The sequence below is a fragment of the Chlorocebus sabaeus genome, chromosome 25, assembly GCF_047675955.1.
Source record: "Chlorocebus sabaeus isolate Y175 chromosome 25, mChlSab1.0.hap1, whole genome shotgun sequence".
In the NCBI taxonomy this organism is placed as follows: Eukaryota; Metazoa; Chordata; class Mammalia; order Primates; family Cercopithecidae; genus Chlorocebus; species Chlorocebus sabaeus.
The window spans coordinates 57,556,448-57,576,919 of NC_132928.1; the positions used below are offsets into that span (position 1 = coordinate 57,556,448).

The 20,472-nt window shown below is 35.5% G+C and overlaps 1 protein-coding gene and 1 long non-coding RNA gene across 10 annotated transcripts in view; one reads left to right on the top strand and one right to left on the bottom strand.

The window, feature by feature from the left end:
- The window catches only part of DNM3 (dynamin 3), a 568,793-nt gene that overhangs the window by 262,840 nt on the left and 285,481 nt on the right, over positions 1–20,472 (bottom strand). For all 7 annotated transcript variants that reach the window (XR_012091293.1, XM_007989500.3, XM_007989506.3 and 4 more), the window contains one exon: positions 17,440–17,553. Coding sequence is in view for 6 of the 7 variants with exons in the window: in XM_007989500.3 (XP_007987691.2) it covers positions 17,440–17,553 (114 nt within the window). In the remaining variant the exon portion in view is untranslated. The remainder of the gene's footprint in view (positions 1–17,439; positions 17,554–20,472) is intronic.
- Positions 4,182–10,165, top strand: LOC119619653 (uncharacterized). 3 transcript variants are annotated; one of them, XR_012091291.1, is made up of 4 exons: positions 4,182–4,368; positions 6,528–6,602; positions 8,157–8,273; positions 9,796–10,165. It is a non-coding gene; the product is annotated as an uncharacterized lncRNA (long non-coding RNA). The 3 variants fall into 3 exon arrangements; XR_012091292.1 differs by having other exon boundaries at positions 6,508–6,602; positions 8,157–10,165; XR_005236145.2 differs by having other exon boundaries at positions 8,157–10,165.

A 20,472-nucleotide genomic window follows, 5' to 3' on the forward strand; every position in this document is an offset into this window, starting at 1 on the left:
CAGCTAGATTTTTATCTTAGCTACCAACTGGGAAGGAGAAAAGGAGAAAGGAAATACTACAACTTGGTTAGATCCTGCTTTTCACACAAGATTGTATGACTGGTAGCTGCACAGGATGCTTCTAGAAGATTAGAAGGCCAAAAATAAGCAAGGAAATATGGTTGACTCAATGTTTACATTTATTTCAAAAAGAATAGTTCAATCTGGTATGGTAGTTGCAGACACATACATAAATATTAAAAGCACACTATGTTTTTTATGATTTTTTTAAGAGAGCTGTAATTCCTAAGTTATTATCATGACGAATATTTGACCAGAAACCACATGCATACCATATAGCTCTTTACTCATTCTTTTACAGTTTACTGAATGGCCTACAATCAGCCAGTCAAAAGAAATGCAAATATATTTTTCCTGCCTTCAATTAGCTTATACTTTATCTAGGAAAAAAAAAAGTTCAAATACATAAAATAACAAATAGTACAGATAACATCTCAGTATAAAACTGTGAAAGCACAGCAGGTAATTAATTGGCATTTTAATAACAGGAAATACAAGCACTATAAGAATTTGTTAGGGGAACACGTTGTTTCTGTAGGTTGACAATATTCTTCTGAGCACAAGCATTGGTGCTAGAAAAAAACTCTGAGTTCTGCCACTTGTGGACTCTGATGAAGTAATGTTTAAGCTCTCTGAGCTTTAATTTTATCATCAATAGAATGGGGATAATAATAGCTACACTATAGGGTTATCATAAGAAACTAATACATTATACGTGAATGGATTTTGTAATCTGTAAAGAAGCTGTAAAATGACTATTGAGAAGGCAGTCAAAGGAATCATGCCAAACAGTTACCATTAGTTTGGGAAGACAGAAAGGGATAAGAAGTTGGAAGGGATAATGATGATTAATTTTTTTCTTGACATACTTCTCTATTGTTTGAACTTGTGCACTAATCTTGTAACAAAAAAAAATTAAGGCTATATAAATATTAGCTGAAGTACACATATCTGGATATCACAAAATAATTGTAAACACTAGTAACCCTGCCCCTTTAGAGGTACATAGAAAGAAGCCTCAGTCCTGGTTTCAATTTGAGAATTTCCAAAGTCATAAAAATGTGCCAAGATTGGTAACAATAACTAACTGAAACTGTGTTTCCTTTTCATAACACTTTAAAATAGAGCAAATTTTGTAGTCACCCAAAACCATCTATTGATTCAATAATCACTTTGGTCAACAACATTTGAAATAAGCAAATTAAATAACTTTAGTTCCTCAAAGTCAAGTATTTGTCATGTCCAACTTTGCTTTCTAGGGCCCAATACATTTTGGGTATTCAAGTGATAACTTTACAGACATAAGAAAAGTTATTAAGGCATTTCCAAATCAATGCCAAGGACTTTTCAGAGCAGAATGACCAACTTTTTAAACAGAACTTCGTCACAGATGTGTATTCCTAACGTTTTATGTAAGTGTGAGCTTTTTGAGGGCAGGAGTCAGATCTTAATCTCTGTATGCCCAGTCCCTGGTATTGTGACTAGCAGGTGAGTAGGCGAGAATAAATATTTGTTGAACTATTTGGAGGCAAGAACACCCTCAAACACTTCAGTTAACTGGAAACTCAAGGAGATGGACATATATTCTAAGGGGAACTCAATTTCTATAGCTGTCTCTGGAGAAAATTCCTTAAAATGTTTAGAAAGTCATAAAGATAAGTATAAAGTTAAGTCTTTTGATTGAAATATCATAAGATTCCTATTTGGTGTAGGTAGTAGAACCATTTGAGGGCATATAGATGTATGGACTAAGGTGAAATCATGGTGCAATCTGATCAGAACCCCTTTTGTTTGCCTTGACAAAAATTTCCAAGGCATGTCTTATATCTAAATGGAAGTGGGCAGAAGAAAGGCTTTCACTTTCTGTGGCAGAAGGAGGCCTACTCCTGGAATGCTGGCTGACTACTGGGTCAGTGGTTTATGGTTCCTCTATGAAGACTTCATGTGAGAAAACACACAGATACTTTAAAAAATAAAATGGAGTTGGTATCCACATGTAATACAACTACTAGATTGTACGTAGTCACATTTACATTATTCCCAGTAATATGCAAGCAGTGACAGGGAAAAAAGGGAGGTGAGTCTTACAGGGCTTGTGCAAGCACTATTGAATAGGCCCTAAAGACACAAGTATGGAAGTAAAAGTACAGTGATATAAAGTCATTCCTCTGACTCCTATTGATGATATAAATATTTCTATGAATGGTATACCCAGTGCTAATCTCTGTTCCATGCTAAGATGCCAGATCATTCATGTTTATCTTATTTAATCTTCCTCACAAAATAACAAGGGTTTATCATAACTTTTGAACTCTTTAGTAGTGTGCTATTTAATGAATCAAAAGAAGTCATTTTATGAAAAGCAAATGCTTTAGGACAGTACTCACTTGAAGCTTTTTGGAATATACAATGCAGCGTATAAATAAGTGATATATTTTTCTACTTCTAAAAAGCATTTCAGAAGGCCAGTGGAAATGAATCGCTTTGGCTGTACTTCTTTAAAGGATGCTAAGTTTCTTAGTTTGGTTAGTCAAATTAAATTTGGGAGCTACCTAGAAATTTTCTCACATTTTGATCTTTAGAAGGGCAATTAATCAAGCTCTTGTTTGAGGTGACTCTAGCTTTGATCAGAATCCTACGGAGGGAAAGTGAGAGAACTACATATTCAGAATATTCAACAGTATGTATAATTGAAAACAGCCACAACACGGAAAGAAAAGTAGATGCCAGTGGGCTGCTATCTTATAACCTTTGGTCAAGCGGTACTTGGCAAATTTCAACAGATTTAGTTAATCAGAGATAAAACTAAGCCACAGAATACCATGAAAACAAAACAAAAGTATCAAAACAGAATCAGGAATTAACAGTGAAAAACAATGCTATACCTAACGGCGTGGATCTACCAGAGGCGATTTGTTAGTCCTGAGTCGTTATTTCGTAGTGGATGCTTCAAATAAAAACTTTAACGTTTCTTTAGGTCAAACTATACCACAGCATTCAGAAAGCCAGCCAGAATAGCTGAGGGAAACTAGGAAGGCCACATGTGGAACTAATTACTCATGTAGAGGCTATGACAAAGAACATTTCTCCAGACTTTTCATGGGGGCTTCACTTTCAGGAAGTTGCTATAATTACTGTTCAAGTCTAGAGCAGCCTGCAAGCTGCTGACAGATCCAACAGACAGGAGAAGGAGGGAGAGAGAGAAGGAGTGAAAGAGAGGAGGGAGAGAGAGAGAGAGAGAGGGATGGGGGAGGGAGGGAGGGGGAAAGAGAGATGGGGGGAGCGAGAGAGAGGAAGAGAGACTGAGAGAGAGAGAGAGAGAGAGAGAGAGAGAGAGAGAGAGAGAGAGAGAAACTTATCTGCCCTTTTTGACGAGTGAAATACCAGAAAACAAAGTGCCACAGGAAAGCTCAAAAAGGTTTCCAAATGAGCTCTGCCTTCCAGTGTTCAACTTTCTGTTTACTCTTTTATCTACCCTCTATCTTCAAATTACTTCTCTAGCCTGGGTCAGACAGTAAATTTGTACTTCTACACTAACTCACTTTCAGTTGGCCACAGCCGAACTGTACATCTTGACTCTTTTTTTTTTTTTTTTTTTTTTTTTTTTTTACAGCTTTTCCATACTGGGGCCCACTTCCTGCCCAGTTGAGGAAAAAAATCTGGCCTGAAGATGAAATGACTGCTTAACGTTACACTAAAACATCTGGTACCATTTTATGCACAGACCCATGTCTGAGAGCAGGCGATTCTAGCGGTCTCTCCAGCGGCACAGCGCATACCCAAACCTCCCCAGGGTGACATCATCCCATATATGGACTCTCCAGCCCAGCCCTCCCCCTTTTCCTGGTCCTAAATTCATTGCCAGTTCCCCAGTCTGCAGCAAATGTGCCACGTCAAGACTGGAAATCACAGCCCTTGAGTGTGTCTCAGTCAGCGCAGCAGAATTCAGGGGGGAAAGCTGAATGCAACCCCTGGTGCAGGAAGGGAGGCTTTTCCTGAGGACCGGGAGAGGATTTTAAGTACATGGAAGGAAGCTTCTGGAGATCCTGCTCCGTCGCCCCAGTGTTCAGACTACCTGTTCAGGACAATGCCGTTGTACAGTAGTCTGCACATTGGTTAGACTGGGCAAGGGAGAGCAACGCCATGGACTGCTGGGGACAAAATGGGCTGTTTCCAAGGAGAAGACATTTGTTTGCTCCTTTTTTGAATCTCATATCCAGTGTTTTTCTTCACAGGTTTTGCACACTAGGGACCAAGAAGCCCTCGGGGACACTGCTGAGAAAAGACTGCCGAAGGGAAGACCAGCGGGTAAGGCCTTCTTGACTGCTCACCTGGTCTGTGACCAAGGGAACCTAGGTGGGGAGTCCATGATTTGTGTTAACATGCAAGGGAAACAGAGGTACATGCGTGATGGGTAGAGATGTGTTTAATTTTAAAAGAGCGAAAGTGTGTGGTATATAGCGATTCACTGTTTTTTTGTTTTTTTTCTGAAGATTGATAATTCGAGTGTTTTCTTAAGTGTAAAGGTCTTCCCACTTCAAAATGAAATATGAAAAAACTCACTCCAGACACTTAAGAATAGTTTAATGAGGCTACTTCTGAATTGTTTAATAATAATTCAGAGATTTAAAAACGTATATGGATGAAGGCTGTATGTATACCTTTTAACATCCCAGGACTGAAGTCATTTTTCCCAAAGTAAAGAATACTTGCTGGTTTTTAAATGCTATATGGATAGTGCTTTTCTGAAGATTTCCTTCTATAATATAAACACCAGGAATAATAGTACCTAACAATAAAAGAAGAACCTGCCAAGTCTTGCCTACCAGACAATGCAGATGGGATTTGCCCAGAGAAGAGTGCCAACCCACAACTTATTGAGTCAGCAATTGAATAAATCAGGAAATAAAAATCTCTATCTTCAGATACCCCTGTAAATATCTCTCTTTCACTTTTTTTTTTTTTAATCAAAGAGTGATTGATACTTGCTGCTCAGCTGAGCCCTCTTGCCTATAGCTTACAATGCTTCCACTTCTCCGAGCATTTAAAATGATAAGGCACTTTGTCTAGAAACCCACTGATAAAAAAGGAATTTGTAAACGAAGGCAGAAGTTTTCTTTGGTCAATTTCCAGCTGTCCTGGAGGTGAAGGAGGGTGGGAGAGGGGGAGGAAGGTGGGAGGGAAGAAAACCCTCAAGCTGAATGAAATCCTAATAGAGAAAATAATAGAGCAAGTCTGGATTGCAATGTGATCTGTGCTGAACTTTAGAGGTGGGTCCCTTAAAGAAAGTTCTGGAAAAATGTTATTGCCTCATCACTAATTTTCTTAACCCCCATTTAGTTCAATTCCCAAACAATTCTATATAATGAAAACATCTCTTCTACAGGGTTTGTGAAAAATAAATGTAATCTCTTTTGTCCTTTAAAGTTACAGTGGTTCCTGAACAAATTCTTTTCTAAGTTATACATTTTGCAACAATTCAAAAATTGACTCAAGTTCTCTTTAGCAAAATATTTTATTATAAAAGGTTCCCTAAGCTTTCTTTTGCCAAAACAACTTACTTTAAAAATTACCCTTCTGATCACCCCAAAATGTGTATAAAGAAAACATAAGTATTCTTATATATTCATGATTATTAGTTAAAATATACACAGCAAGGAGAAATTTAGCTACTTTCACTTAGATGATATAGTAAAGTCATCCTTTCATTTTCTATTGTGACTTGCAGAGTTCCATATTAACTATTTTTAGCAGAACAAATGAGACGTTAAAAATCTATATAGTTTCTTTTACATAAGAAAACTTTAAAAAAAGTAACTTAGAGGAGCTCATTTTTTCAAGAAATATATTTTTTCTAATTGATACAATTACTGAAGAAGAATAGCTAACAAGGTACTTTGGTAATGTTTAAGTTTTCTCAAATTTTCTGGTTGTTTTTTTTTTAACTCTAGAAATGATTACACTTCATAATTTGCTTTCATTTAATGTATATTTAATTTCAATTTCTTTCTTCATGTTAAATGGTCTTTTTGTTTCAAAGAAATGAATCCCTACGGGTCCCTCACCTATTTTCTCCCTCAGGATGACTTTCGGTCTGGAGATAGAAGGGACATAAGGGTGCCCCGGGCATAAGTACAAGAGTAGAAATATAAGAATTACTTTGTAAAAGGATAACCAAGGAGTTCCTGCACGTGCTTGATGTGGCTCTAGCGACTTATTTTTGAGGCAAACTTTTAACAAATGAAAAGGAATAGTACTTATTTTTCAATTATATGGGCTAAATTAAAGATCAAAAGTAAAAGCTCATTTTATAAAGCTCTGCTGAATGAAGGCAGGATTGTAGTTTATGTGCTGGTACACATGCCCACATTTATATACATTATAGCCGTATCTATATCCAGGTAAATTAGAAAAATGTTTAATTTTATTTTCATATTACTTTATAAGGAGATATACAAATATTTTAGGGATCATGGAATCTATTCCAGAGGAAACTAACCAACAGTGAGCATCTTCAACTAAAACTACCCCTGGATGTAATGGTAAGTGTAAGTATTAAAATTAAACATTATACATGGTAATGAAGAGAAATTGTTTCAGGGTCTGTCCAAACTACATTTCATAGAAATTTCATAATTATTTTTCATTTTAGCATGTGAACGATTGATAAATTGGACTAGGTACTGGGTTAAAAGGACTTTTCTGCCATCTAAGAGAAAGGAAGTTCAGAGCCTTAGCTTCAACACCATAATGTCTTAATTGGAAAAGGATCAATTGAAAACGGTGTACTTCAATTTTCAAACCCATTTTTCTTTTAGGCCACAGATCTCAAAATCAAAGAAAGATTGTTTACTATAGGACAAAGTTTCACGCTGATCACTTTCCTGTAGTTAGTCAATAGGCTTAATATCCTTCCTGCTTGGCATTCGGGCTTTCGGCCCAGATAATATGTTTATGTTTGTAAAAGACCAAAATATACTATCTACCCCCACCTCTTGCCTACAGACCACCCAAGTATTTCACTCTGTGGGAAATAGTTTAGACATAAAAATCCCAATGAAAGAATTCTTCCCACTTTTTTGGTTGAAGTCTTAAGCTGTTATAAGATATAAAAAGTACAACTTGGTAATGTAAAAAAATTCACTCATCCACAAGAGTCCATGCTCACTAAAGAGACGCCAAGCTTTCACTTACTCTATAAGGGATCCGCTCTTTATAAACAATGCACTTTACCCTGCTCCAAGCAGAAAAGCCCACCCATCACAATAACGTCAAAATAATAACTAAGAGACCATCACTCAGAAATCCTGGCTTAAAATAACTGGAAGGTCAGGCTTTAACCTAAGACAGGAAATTCCTGAGTTAAGATAGAAACTTTCTTAATTCAAATCCCTTTTTACTTTCATGTTCTGTAAATTAAGTAGATATAAATATTTACCAATTTTCAAAGGTCTCTTATGAATAATTTTTGTCAGTTTTAATAGATAGAGATAACCAAGTAAATTAGGAAAATAATTAAATCTTCATTTTGAATTTTTTGACTTAGCGTGACAGCCAGTTTCCTGGAGTTGCTTTGGTTTAATTTTACTACAGAAGGCTTAGAAGATAATTCTTTTCTTACATTTTTTTCCTTAAGAAATAAAAGACAAAAAGAAAACGAGGTATAATAACCATGCTAAAAATTACATAGTATGATAATAATACATACTCTTTTACATAGCTCTTTTATATTTTAGCTAGTATTTTAAGTAATAATAAACTAATATCCAACCTATAATTTGGGAGATTAAAAAAAAGTCAATATGGTTTTCAGTCTTTCATCTTTTTAACAAGTTTAGGGGCAGGTTCAATATAACTATGAAGTGTGCATATGTCACATACTTACTGTAAATGTGTTTTAAAAATCTATCAGAAACATAAAGTGTCCAAAAGCCTTATGAGTAGAACAATCATTTTCAGCGAGATTTTTTTTTCCCCCTGAAAAACTGTTGTGGTTTTTCTGGATCAAAAATTTTTTTTATATCTTGCCTTAATAAAACTGTTTTATATTAAAGCATAACATACAAACTCACAAATATTTCTTTTTATTTTTTCAGGTTGCATGCATCATTCCTTTAATTGAGCAGAGTTAACTGGATCAAATTATTTATGGGAGAGAGAGGAAAAGTTATAAAGAATTTTAGTAATTTTTAATTTCCACCACTATACTCTTTGTAAGTGAATCACTCTATAATTACTTTCTGTTGCACTGAATGCAGCAACAGTAACACAATAGTATTTTAAGGCACTGGTTTTTGGCATACTCTAACCTTGTAGCTATTTAAATAACAGACAAGTTTACTCATGTTTATTATTCTGTCAAGGAAAAAAAAAGTTCCTTTACTCGGAAGTGATGGCCAGAAACAGAATCAGAAATTTACTTTCTTGAAATTACATAAGTACACAGAAAATGGCACTTATCAGCTTTTGTTAAAACATTACCTTATCTAATCACTGCATAAAAGTCCAGATTTGTAGAAAATTGTCATTTTCTCAGTATCTAAAAACTATTTTGCTTTCCATTAAGTTTCTATTTGCTATTTTCTCAGAATTTTACAATTAAAGATAAATCACAAACTATTTGTTTTTCTTAAAGTTCTTTGAGAAAATGTCTAATTATACAATCTGTGGACAACACTGTGTTTTTTGGTGCTGTATTTTTTAAGAAGTCCTACTTACTGGAATTTTGACTATTTGGATATTTTTGTTTTTAAAAGGGGAGGGGAATTTGCTTAATACTTCTACAAATGTGAATTGATAATTGATATTAAAATAGTAGAATTATTCTCGACTCACCAGAATTAAATTTTGTATCTGCGTATTTAACACTATTAGCTCTTATATAAATTATAGAAAATTTTTCAAAGGATCTGGTTTTAATTTTTTGGATATGAAATGAATTTGCCTTTTCTGCCTTTTCTTAAGGTACTATTTTGTAACTATGTTGCACTAACTATATCCAAAACACATTCTGAGCATCACTGTAACAACCTTCCAGTTTATACCCTTTTGATTCACAGCATGTCCCTGTAGTTAATTAAGAGGTGGATAACTTAAGCTCACAACTGCCTTTAATTTGATTTCACATCCACACTTAGAAACTTTGCATTTAAAAGGAAAATGAAACATTTAAATCGGTTCCTGTTGTTTAACATATAATTGGTAAAAACATATTCCCTTGTAAAATCCTATTATCAAAGCATCAGATACCAAAGTCAGCAGCTTGTGTTGCCAAATATATTAGGCTCATTATTTTGAAAAGGGCTGCTGTTTCCATGTCAATGATAATTTTCTTTTTCATGGGCAAGGTTATTGTACTTATCTACTAAAAGAAACATGTATAAACATAGTTTTTATCTTTAACTTCAGTATTAAAATATGCAGTTTTTTGCAAAGAGGAAAAACATCTGGTTCAATTACTGTGAACTCTGACTACATGTGGGCCAGTACTAATATGAATTGGATTTAAGAAAAAACCTTGTGTTTAATCTCTTTTTTTCCTAAAATTTTAATGTGAGCTTTCTGTTATGCAAATTATCCATGTTAGCACATTTGGAACAAATGTATAAATGTACTTTCTGAATAAAGTCAAAAGTCTAACGTGTTTTTAGTTCCATAATGTTTTAATGTTTAATTATATTGTGTATTTTTCTCCCTTTCCCCTTACTCTCCAAAATCACCAAATCTGGAAAACAGGCTGATTGTATCTGTCTATGAGCAAAGGAAACCTGAAGGAACCAAGGGCCTGGCTGGACAGAGTTGTCATGTGTCTGCCTGTCTACACTTGCTGTGCAGAACATCCGCTCACCTGTACAGCAGGCACAGACAGGCAGTCACATGACAACCCAGCCTGAATGACAACCAGCCATTGAAAGAAAGCAGCCCTCACACCATAGCATCTACACCAAGAGCTACAACCAAAATGAGGGGCTTGGGGCCTGGGGCTTTAATCTGTTGGTTTAATACTTAACTCATGTATTATTTTATTTTGATTCAAGTATTAAAACCCACCAAAAGTAAAGTGAGTGGTGCCTATGAAATATAATAAAACCCATTTCTGAAAATGTTCCTGTGCATTCTATAGTTCTCTTTTCCTAATTGTTGTCAGTAAATCACTATCCTTGACATTTATTGTACACAGCTTTGCAGTACCCTACATCAATATAGAAACTCAATATAACAGAACAATATAACTTCAGTCTGATGCTTGACAAAGAAAAAATTATTCTAAGAATTCTCGTCCATAAACTAAATATGGTTTTCTATGTCATGATTTATTTTTAAGGGGATAGGGTGGAAAGACAGACAAAAAGGGAGGAAAAGAGTACTCCAAAGGATCAACTACTTTGAGTTACCTCTGCCAGTCTGGGTCTGGGTAAAACACAGTGAAAAGACTACTATTTCCAACATAATGTTCAACTATATTAAAACAATAGCTTCTCCTCTTTTGACACATGGAAAGTTGAAACTTTGATACTTCCACGCGTCATGGTATACATAAATTTATGACTGCGTCACTCTTTCATTAAGAAGGCACTTATGCTACAGATGCTACAGTTTTAGGAGTAGAATTTACAAGGCCAACACATTCACTTGCAACCTATGCTTCCATCACTATAAACTTTCAAGATCTTGAGATGTTCAGGCAATTCATTTATCTTCAGAAGCGTAAGGAAAGTGGTTAATGCACTTGAAATGTATATTTTGCCACATCTTTTGAGAAAATATCCAAACTTCAGTTTATGCACTGTTGACTGGAGTGAAATGATAAGGGATGGCTTTTGTCTATGAATATCTTAAATACTTAAGGGTAAAAGGTGGGAAGATGGATACAATTAGAAATGTGTCAACTTTTATTTAGTTCATTAACATGTTTTAGCTTCAGTATTTAAAATTAATTTTCATCTTTCTTAGAAAGATTCTGGTCAAGCTTAAAAAAATGTAACACAAGGGTACTCAAAACCGTTTCTTCACATTTAATTATTAAACAGTTTATGTATGTATTCTGAACTAAAGCAAACTATTTTTCATTCAGCTATTTTATTTTTAAAATGAGAGTCTGTCTTAAGGCTAAGAGCCCAGTGAGTTTCAAATTTTCTGACAATGATATTTTAACCAAACCTGACATTATAGTTTTTTTAATTAAAAAAAATGAATGATGGGGCAAAACTACAAAGCAAAAATATGATCAAAGTTAAATTTCTCTCATTTAAACAATCTTGTCTTATGGCAATATGTCATCTGCTAAAATTCATCTCTGCTTCTGCAAGATACATTGCGTGATGCAGATTTTTACATTAAATAAAAGTTCCATTACTAGCAAATAAAGTCCTAAACAATACTCACAAAATGTAGAATATAAACAGGAAGACAATATAAAAATGACTCACAGAATATCGACATCGTTCTACCCAATCTTAAATGCCTTGTACAACCTGTTGCAAATGCTGCGTATGAGAGTTCACGTATGAAATTATTCTACTGGACCCTGCAAGGCAGTCTCAGGAGAGTGCTTGATAGCTCCCAGAATGAGACAATGACCTAGCCAGAACATTAAGAGACTACACCCGTCCTTCAGACTCCAAAGGGAAAGCTAGGACGGCAGCAGAGTCATCCTAAAGTGAGACTCTCCAGGATAACATTTTCAACATTTTTCCTTAAAACATAAAGTTAACACCTTTTTTGTTAAATATTTTTTACTCAATTTTCAAAAAATGCTTAAAGAATGTTTTGTATGTATTTTAAAGTCATTAAATGAGGCACATTTAAAAATTTTCTCTTCTGGGAAAGGGTAATATAAAAGATAATATTGCTCTTCCAGGATAAACTTTTGAGTAAGACAAATAATGAATATAGGGGAGTGGGTTTGAATCTAAATTCATTTTTAATAAATTTGGAATAGGATTTGCCATTATGGTTTATTGAATAAGTACTCTTTTTTCAAAATTATAAATCTTTAGATAATGCTAGAACATGGAAATATTTGTATGAATAATTCTATATTAAAAAGAATAACATCAGATAGTTTATGTATGTAAAAAAATACACAACTATGATCATGCAGAATTTTAAGTAATATAAATAGATTAAAGTTCAATATTTATGGGACTTTTGTGAAAATATCTAAGTTTTGGCTAACTAAACAACTTAATGAAGGAGTGTGAATAGTGTTCACAGGGTCGACGCTGACCTTCTCCACCACAGGGAGTGTGCAGATCTGGTAGGAAATATGTACAATCTTAAGAGTATAAGTGAAACTAGAAAGAGAGCTGAATATTTCTATAACTTCTTGATCTCACAACTTTGGTCATCCAGGGATATAACTGTCATTTTGTTTCCTATTTCTGAAATTACATTTGTCATTTGTTATTGTTACAAAATAAAAACAATGCTAAGTAAATATCCCTATAAGGGAATTATATAATCTCCTTATCAAGTTATCCAAACACTTCAACCCACAAAAATGAGGCCTGTAATTTCTTAAGAGTCCAAAGAATGTCCTTATTTCAATGCAGATGTTGGGTTTTCCTCACTAGTATAAGGTTAGTAGATTTCCACTGGAAACGCCTATGTTGCATTCTGCTTGCCTAGGAGTAGCTCATGATGATTTAAATCTTTACACACTGTACTACAGAAATAGAATAAATATTGACAAAGTGCTTTTATTATACATAAATTAAGAGTCCCCTTTCTTCAGAGATTTGAATTATCTCTTAAAATTTACACATTTATGTACTTTTAAAACAAATTTCTCATTGGTTTTAAGAAAAAATAAGCTCTTTTCTCCTTGACTCAGAGTCTCCCAGTCTCCTAAAATTCACATTTTAGACATAAGTTAAAGAAAAGCCATCATTTTTTTCAAGTCTGATTTTAAAGTATTAATGTAAAATTATCTAGATTAAAAATCCATTTCAAAAAACTTTTGATGTGATAGTTTCTGTTTTATTCTCACATCTTGCTTTTTACTAAATCCCTCTCCAAAACTGTACAACATATATGGGCAATGTATGAAAACAACATTGGGAAATTAATTTTCTGTTTAAATGATTTTCAATCCAGGAAGTCACATTTATATAATCAGAGGATAAAAAACAAACAAACAGCAACAACAAAAACCAAAACAAAAACAAAAAACCACTAACCTTCAATGATGAAAATTAACAAAATTTAAGACAATTTAAGACAATCTACCTTTAATGGTAATTTTATTCTGTAATTCAATAATTTAATTTTGACACTTGATATGCCAGGATGTGATTAATTATTATGCTGCATTTATTCATTCATTTGCTCAGTGACACCTTTATTCAATCAATATTTAGTTAGTGCCTCCTATCAGTGCTGTGTTCCCTGGTGGTAGAACAGGGAACAAACAATGGCTCCTGGTCTCAAGAGGCTTACAGTTTGCTGCAACTCTTAGCATGTGTGACGAGTTGTTCATGTCAATTTTCACCTTCCAAAAACATCTCTTAAATCCATTCATTTTTATCAAATTCCAACAACTCACCCCAGCCCAAGCTACCATTATCTATGCAGACCACGATAGATGTAGAAAGCGATAGCTTTCTAGTAACTCCCCAGTCCAGTTTTGCCCTCTTCCAATCCATTCTCCACAAGGCAACCAAAGGAATCAGTAAATAATTCAAATCTTATCATGTGACACTCCAGCTTAAAAACTTCAAAGACTTCTCATAATTCTTAACATCAAAATCCTCATCTTTAGAGTACCTTTCTCTTTTTGTTCCAGTCACACTGGACTTAATTACACTCCTTAAATTCATCAGGCTCAATCCTGCCTCAGAACATTAACACAAACCTTCTCTGACCACCCAGTGTAAAGTACCTCCTACCTGTGTCCTCTATCCCAGACACTCTACGTCAACTCATCACTGGCTTTATTTTCTTCCTAGCCTGTAATCAATATCTGATAGGTTTTCCTATTCATTTGTATGTTTGCTTTATTGGGAAAGAGCCTTCATAAGAATAGGTACCATAAATTCCTTGCTAATCATTTTATCCTTAGTGATTAGGACACTGCCTGGTACATAACAAGTGTTCAGAAAGTAATTGTTGGGAAATGTTCAGATGATTAAGAACATAGCACTGACACTTAGCACATAGCTAAGTTACTCATTCTCTTTGAGCCTCAATTCTTCATCTCTAAAATGGAGAATGTAAATAATGTGCTCAGTGAACTATAAATACTGAATAACTGTTAGTCATTATGGTGATGATCCTCCTCATTAAGATCATCACTGAGTTTGAATTGTGGTTGCAAGTAGCATTCCCCCTAGTCATTATACTTGCTTAAATCATGAAGGCCAGCTTTCAGTCTCAGTGATGATCTTAATGATGAGAACTTCCTATCTTGTTTCTTGAGGAAAAAGAAACAGAAGCTAGTGACTCAATCATAGCTGTGTGTAGCCCATAAATTTGCTACCTTGAACTTAAGTGTTCTGCATCCTCACCACCAGCTACTTGCCTGGACCATGGTCAGAGTTTCCAACCTGGTCTCCCTTCTTCCATGCTAGCCATCCCCACTCCCTCCACACATCCATCCCATCCCACTTATTATGCACAATCCAGCAGCCAGGGTAATCCTTCTAAACCATCAATCCAATCATGTCACAACCTGTTGGAACACTCCAGTCATTTTCAATTTTCCTTGTAATAAAATCCAAATCATTGGGTAGGGACTGATAAGGTCCCCATCCACTGGTACCTCTGATTTTATCTCCTGCCTTTCTCCCCCACTGTTCCTGTGTTATAGCCACAGACTTCCTGCTGGATCCCATCTCCAGGGTTTTTATACTTACTGTTCCCTCTACCTGGAATATTCTTCAGCAAAATCTTCTGCACAGCACATCACCTCAGTCTCTGCTCAAGTGGTACTTCCTTCCAATCACCCAAACCTAAAGACCCCTCCCCTATCACTTTCTAACTCAATGCCCCATTTTATTTTCTTAGGAGCATTTACTATCTGATATTGTATTACTATTCTACTTGCTTGTTAGCTCCATAGAGCAGTAACTTTGTCATTTCCTCTTTCTTAAAATGATCTAAATGGATAAAACTACACTTTCCTAGAGTTTTTTCATCTAAATAATTCCATTTCAAGGATCATTTCCACTCTCCCCTGACCCCAACGACCTTCCACACTATACCCTGGTTATACACAGCACACAGAGTGGGACTGTTCATGGCACTTGGTTAATATTATAAGTGTGCATATTTATTTTCCATCTGTTGTAATCAAGTACTCATGAGGAAGCTACAAGGGCAGTGATTTTGTAAAGAATTATCCTGAGTCTGGAGGAGAGGAGATGAGCCAATAACCATGAGCTCACTTCACTTCAAAGCTTCTTCCTTCCCTACAGGGAGCATCCTATACCTTCCAATGGACTTATTTTCAGGACTCACACAGCCAGACTAATGCCACACTCCAACAGCAGTAGCTACTCCAGAGTCTTCAGTGTCTCTGCTGCTAACACCCAGGAACATGTCAACGATGAGATGCCTGGAATTCATCTTCATAAGTCCTCTGTGGGATGAGGTTGGCTTGGACAACTCCAGGCATCTCTGGGATTCTTGCCTTTATTTGTGGTTGAAAGCATAGGCTCTGGAGCTCAACAGCCTGGGTTCAAATTTCTGCTTTGCCACCAACTAGCTGTGTGATTTTGGTAAGTTTGTTATCCTCACCAAGACTAAATGTTCTGCAATAAGGAAAATAGTCCTGTAAAAAATACTTTTTTAAAAAAAAAGTTTTGTTTTATTTGTAGTTTTCTCATCAACAATAGGAATAGTAGTAGTTAAGGCTGAATATGGTTAAATGAGTTAATTAATACATATAAAACACTAGCCATCATTATTATGATTCCTTAGTAAAATATTTTCTGTGGCCTTGCATAACTGAGAAAGGTCCCAAGGTTTACATGTATTTAAATGCACATAAATTATCATCTAAATCCTTGGAGTGAAAATATATCTAATAGAAGGTACCTTATTACAACTGAACAGCAAAGAAGATCATCTATTTAGTGATTTTTACATCTAGGGGATTGTCTCTGAGCTCCTCAAGCTATGTTAAAACTAGAGCTTCCCACAGAATGACAGAGATAGTTAAGCAGCCAGCACAGGAAAGAAACCATTGCTAACCCTCATACTATCACAATGACCAAATCTACTTTTGACTTTGGTCAATGACATAAAAATTTAAATACAAGCTCTTAAATGGTATTTTGTTTGGACATTTCTACAGGATTTCATTTCCCTTATTGCAGAAAGTTTAGGGGCAATCAACCAATCATCCAATATTTTTCAACACACTATTACACACAGAGCTCTTGAGAAATGAAATGTACTATATAAGACATGAAACTTTTCCTCCAAGGAATGACAAAGGCACCCTGTAATGCTTTCAAAAGATGTCAGGCCAAGATAGGAAAAACCTTTAACTTTGAAACACATGCCCTTCATGGCCACATGTAATTGAGAATCTCACCTGTACATTGTTTTGCTATCATGAGTATCCTTAACGAACGTTTGCATGCCGCATTATAAGTACCAAAAAATGATCAGGTCAGACCAGGGCTATTAAAACTTTCAAGACATAGTTTAATGTCTATCTGTGCTCCCTCACATTTAATGGTATCAATTTCTAGCACTTAAATGGCTCTGTAAGACAAATATGAGTTTTTTGTTTGCACTTTTATAGCTATCAAATTTAAATGAGCAGTAAGTCACAGGACCAAAATTATTAACATCTAACATGAACCAGAACACTATAATTACCATAATTCATGCTTTTACATAGATATCAAATTCTCAAAGAAAAAAATGTGTATAAACAATGATCTGAGACTCACTTGAAGACTAGTGATGTGGACATTCTCAAAAGCCTTTCATTTGAGACAGATGCCACAGGAACAATTCCAAAATGCTTTATTAACTCTGCATCAATATTATTAATTTCACTCTTAAAATGTTCTATTACCCTGGGTCTTTCAACACTTTCTTTAATGAAAGTTTTCACTGTACCAGTACATTGACATGATTATAAAGAAGGAGGTTTTCAACTTTGACATCTACCTCCATTTCTTCAGGTAAGCAAACATATGATTACAGCAAAGAAATAAACAAAAAAGAAAAAGAAATTTGGTCGAATATTGTAAAAGTTTAAATCTATAAGAAAACAATAGTGCTTTTGAAAACAAACATTCCAAGCTTAATCTCATGGAAAGAGAACCACTGCTGTCTCAAAATTGCATAGTACAATAATATCAATTAATTTAAAATGAGAAACACTTTAACAAGAAAACTTTGTTACTCTCTGTGACTTACCTCATCATCTTTATACCAGGACAAGCTTTCCGCAGTAAGGACGAACCAGTATCCCTTCGAGCCCCCTTTCATGATGCCAATGTTGCTGATGGTGAGCCACCCCTTGCGAATCACCTACGAAAAAGCAGAAATCAGCAGAGGTGTTTAGTTTAACAAAAGCCAATGGAGATTAGATGCCTTGGAATAAGAGAAGTTAAAAACAAGATATTAATTGCAATAAAAATAGTATTTTCCCTCCAAACTCAACTTCTATTGAGTTATTCAAGAGAATTTATCTTCCGAAAGTGCAGATGAGTGAAGGGAAGTCTCTCCTGTCAATGAATGAAATAAAAATCTCAGACTCATCGATGGTGGAAGTGGAGTGACTGAAACAAGAATGAAGTGAGGCAAACTAATAGACTGTGTCAGGTCTGCTTATGGCATTGTTGCTACAATTAAAACATATTTAGTTGATTGGATGAACAATAGACTCTCCATATCCACTGTCCCTTCCCCACTTCCAGCCTACTGGCCCATTTGTTTGCCTGGTTTGCAGCTCATTAGGATTTCCACCAGAGACCTGGCAGCAAATGATGAAAAGAAGAAACTCAATTCAAGCAATTAGCCCCTTGTTGGCCCTAAATAAGATTGATTGAGGGAGAAAGATGAAATAATAAACTAAAATGAAAAGTTTGGTGTTTTTAATAGTCTTAATTTACAATTTGAACAGCATATTGTAAAATTTCAAATCTATGAAGTTTAAATCTTCTGGTTGTTCTCTACCATATTATAAAACATGTAGCATTTTCATAAATTTTTTTAAACAGGTTTTAAGTTCTAAAACATTAACAACTTGGATTATAGATTTAACAGAAATTATTTATAGATAAGTATTTATATGATTTAAGGAAAAATGTGAGGTTTTATTCCCCTCAGAATTATTGTGAAGTTAAATTCTGTTATCCAGATGGCATCACTTACCATGTCCTCTATACAAGATAATTTTGTTGTCATAGAACTAGAAATGAAACGCTAAATGCAATTGGATGATATTGTTCTAAAGTCAAAAACTGTCCTACACTTAAATTTCTGTGTCCTACACAAAAACTGTCCTACACTTAAATTTCAGGATGCCAACATGTTCACATCCTGAAATATTTAAAAATTACTCATTGAAAAACTAATGAATGTCAGTTACTAAAGGAAGATGAAAATACCCTAATAATCAGATTTCATTATTATATTGCTATTAACTTTTCTAGTTGAAGAAGGTAGGCCAATCCCAGAGAAAATTATGGAATAGACCAAGGTTCTCAACATTGTCTTCCAAGCCTCTCTCCACATTTCTAGCCCCTGTCACCCTTGATTCCCGGTTTCAGCATTGCCTTTGTGCCCAATTTCCATTTCAGTGTGCTGTTGGTTTTATAACCCCCATATAACATCCCTCTCCGGTCGGGGCTAATGCACTTTTCTCTATGGCTTTTTAACTCTCTACTAAACAAAGAACAGACTAATACTCAAAGTATGTGATATAGTTTAGCTATGTCCCCACCCAAATCTCATCTTGACTTTTAACTCCCACAATTCCCATGTGTCATGGGAGGAAACTGGTGGGAGGTTACTGAATTATGGGGGCGACTCTTTCCTGCACTGTTCTCGTGATAGTAAATGAGTCTCACAAGATCTGATGTTTTTAAAAGCGGGAGTTTCCCTGCACAAGCTCTCTTTTTGTCTGCTGCCATGCATGTAAGATGTGACTTGCTCCTCTTTCCCTTCCACCATGATTGTAAGGCCTCCCCAGCCACGTGGAACTGTAAGTCCATTAAACCTCTTTTTCTTCCCAGTCTTGGGTATGTCTTCATCACCAGCATGAAAACAGACTAATACAGTATGGTTTCTACCAGTTATATTACAATCATTCAAATGCTTTATAAAAATATAGATTCCTAGGCCACCTACCATTCCAAGTGAATCAGAATGTATATATATGAAACCCAAGAATCTATATTTTAATATGTTGCCAAGGTGATTCTTATTCACAATGAAGCTTGAAGCTCATGCATGCACACATACAATCAAAACTTTATTTTCCTTAGAGTAAATGGTCACATCTATTTAATAGTTTTCAGTAAGAAGGAGCTGGTTAAATTATTTCACACTAAGATCATTACCCACCCTACCAGGGCTTATAAGTCGCATGCTAATTATACCACTCAATGAAAATATACTAGTTACTTCATTTTATCAGAGATGCAGAGCAAGGGTACTGGCATCAGTATGTATAATAAATAAATATTAAATATGAATCTGAGCTGTTTTCTTATTTTCTAGTTAAAAATATATATCAGTAGATATCTTATTATAGCACCGTGCATTTCAATGGATCTTGCATGCTCCCTGGAACAGAGAAACTAGGTTATAAAAGCCATTGCAATAATTCAAGTGAAATATGGCCAGGATATGAATTAAAGTCATGATGTATAAAGTTAAAAGGAAATGAACCTACTGAAGAAATATCTAGGAGGTAAAATCAACAGGATTTATGAGTGAATGAGAGTGGGATTAGTGAGGGGAAAGAACAGAACTAGGTAATAGTGCAGCCACTAGCCACTAACCACATATGGTGGTTGAGCCCTATTGACTAGTTGCCATTAAGATGTGCCATAAGGCAGGGGCGGAGCAAGATGGCCGAATAGGAACAGCTCCAGTCTCCAACTCCCAGCGCGAGCGACACAGAAGACCAGTGATTTCTGCATTTTCAACTGAGGTACTGGGTTCATCTCACTGGGGAGTGCCAGATGATCGGTGCTGGTCAGCTGCTGCAGCCCGACCAGCGAGAGCTGAAGCAGGGCGAGGCATTGCCTCACCTGGAAAGCGCAAGGGGGAAGGGAATCCCTTTTCCTAGCCAGGGGAACTGAGACACACAACACCTGGAAAATCAGGTAACTCCCACCCCAAAACTGCGCTTTAAGCAAACAGGCACACCAGGAGATCATATCCCACACCTGGCCGGGAGTGTCCCACACCCACGGAGCCTCCCTCATTGCTAGCACA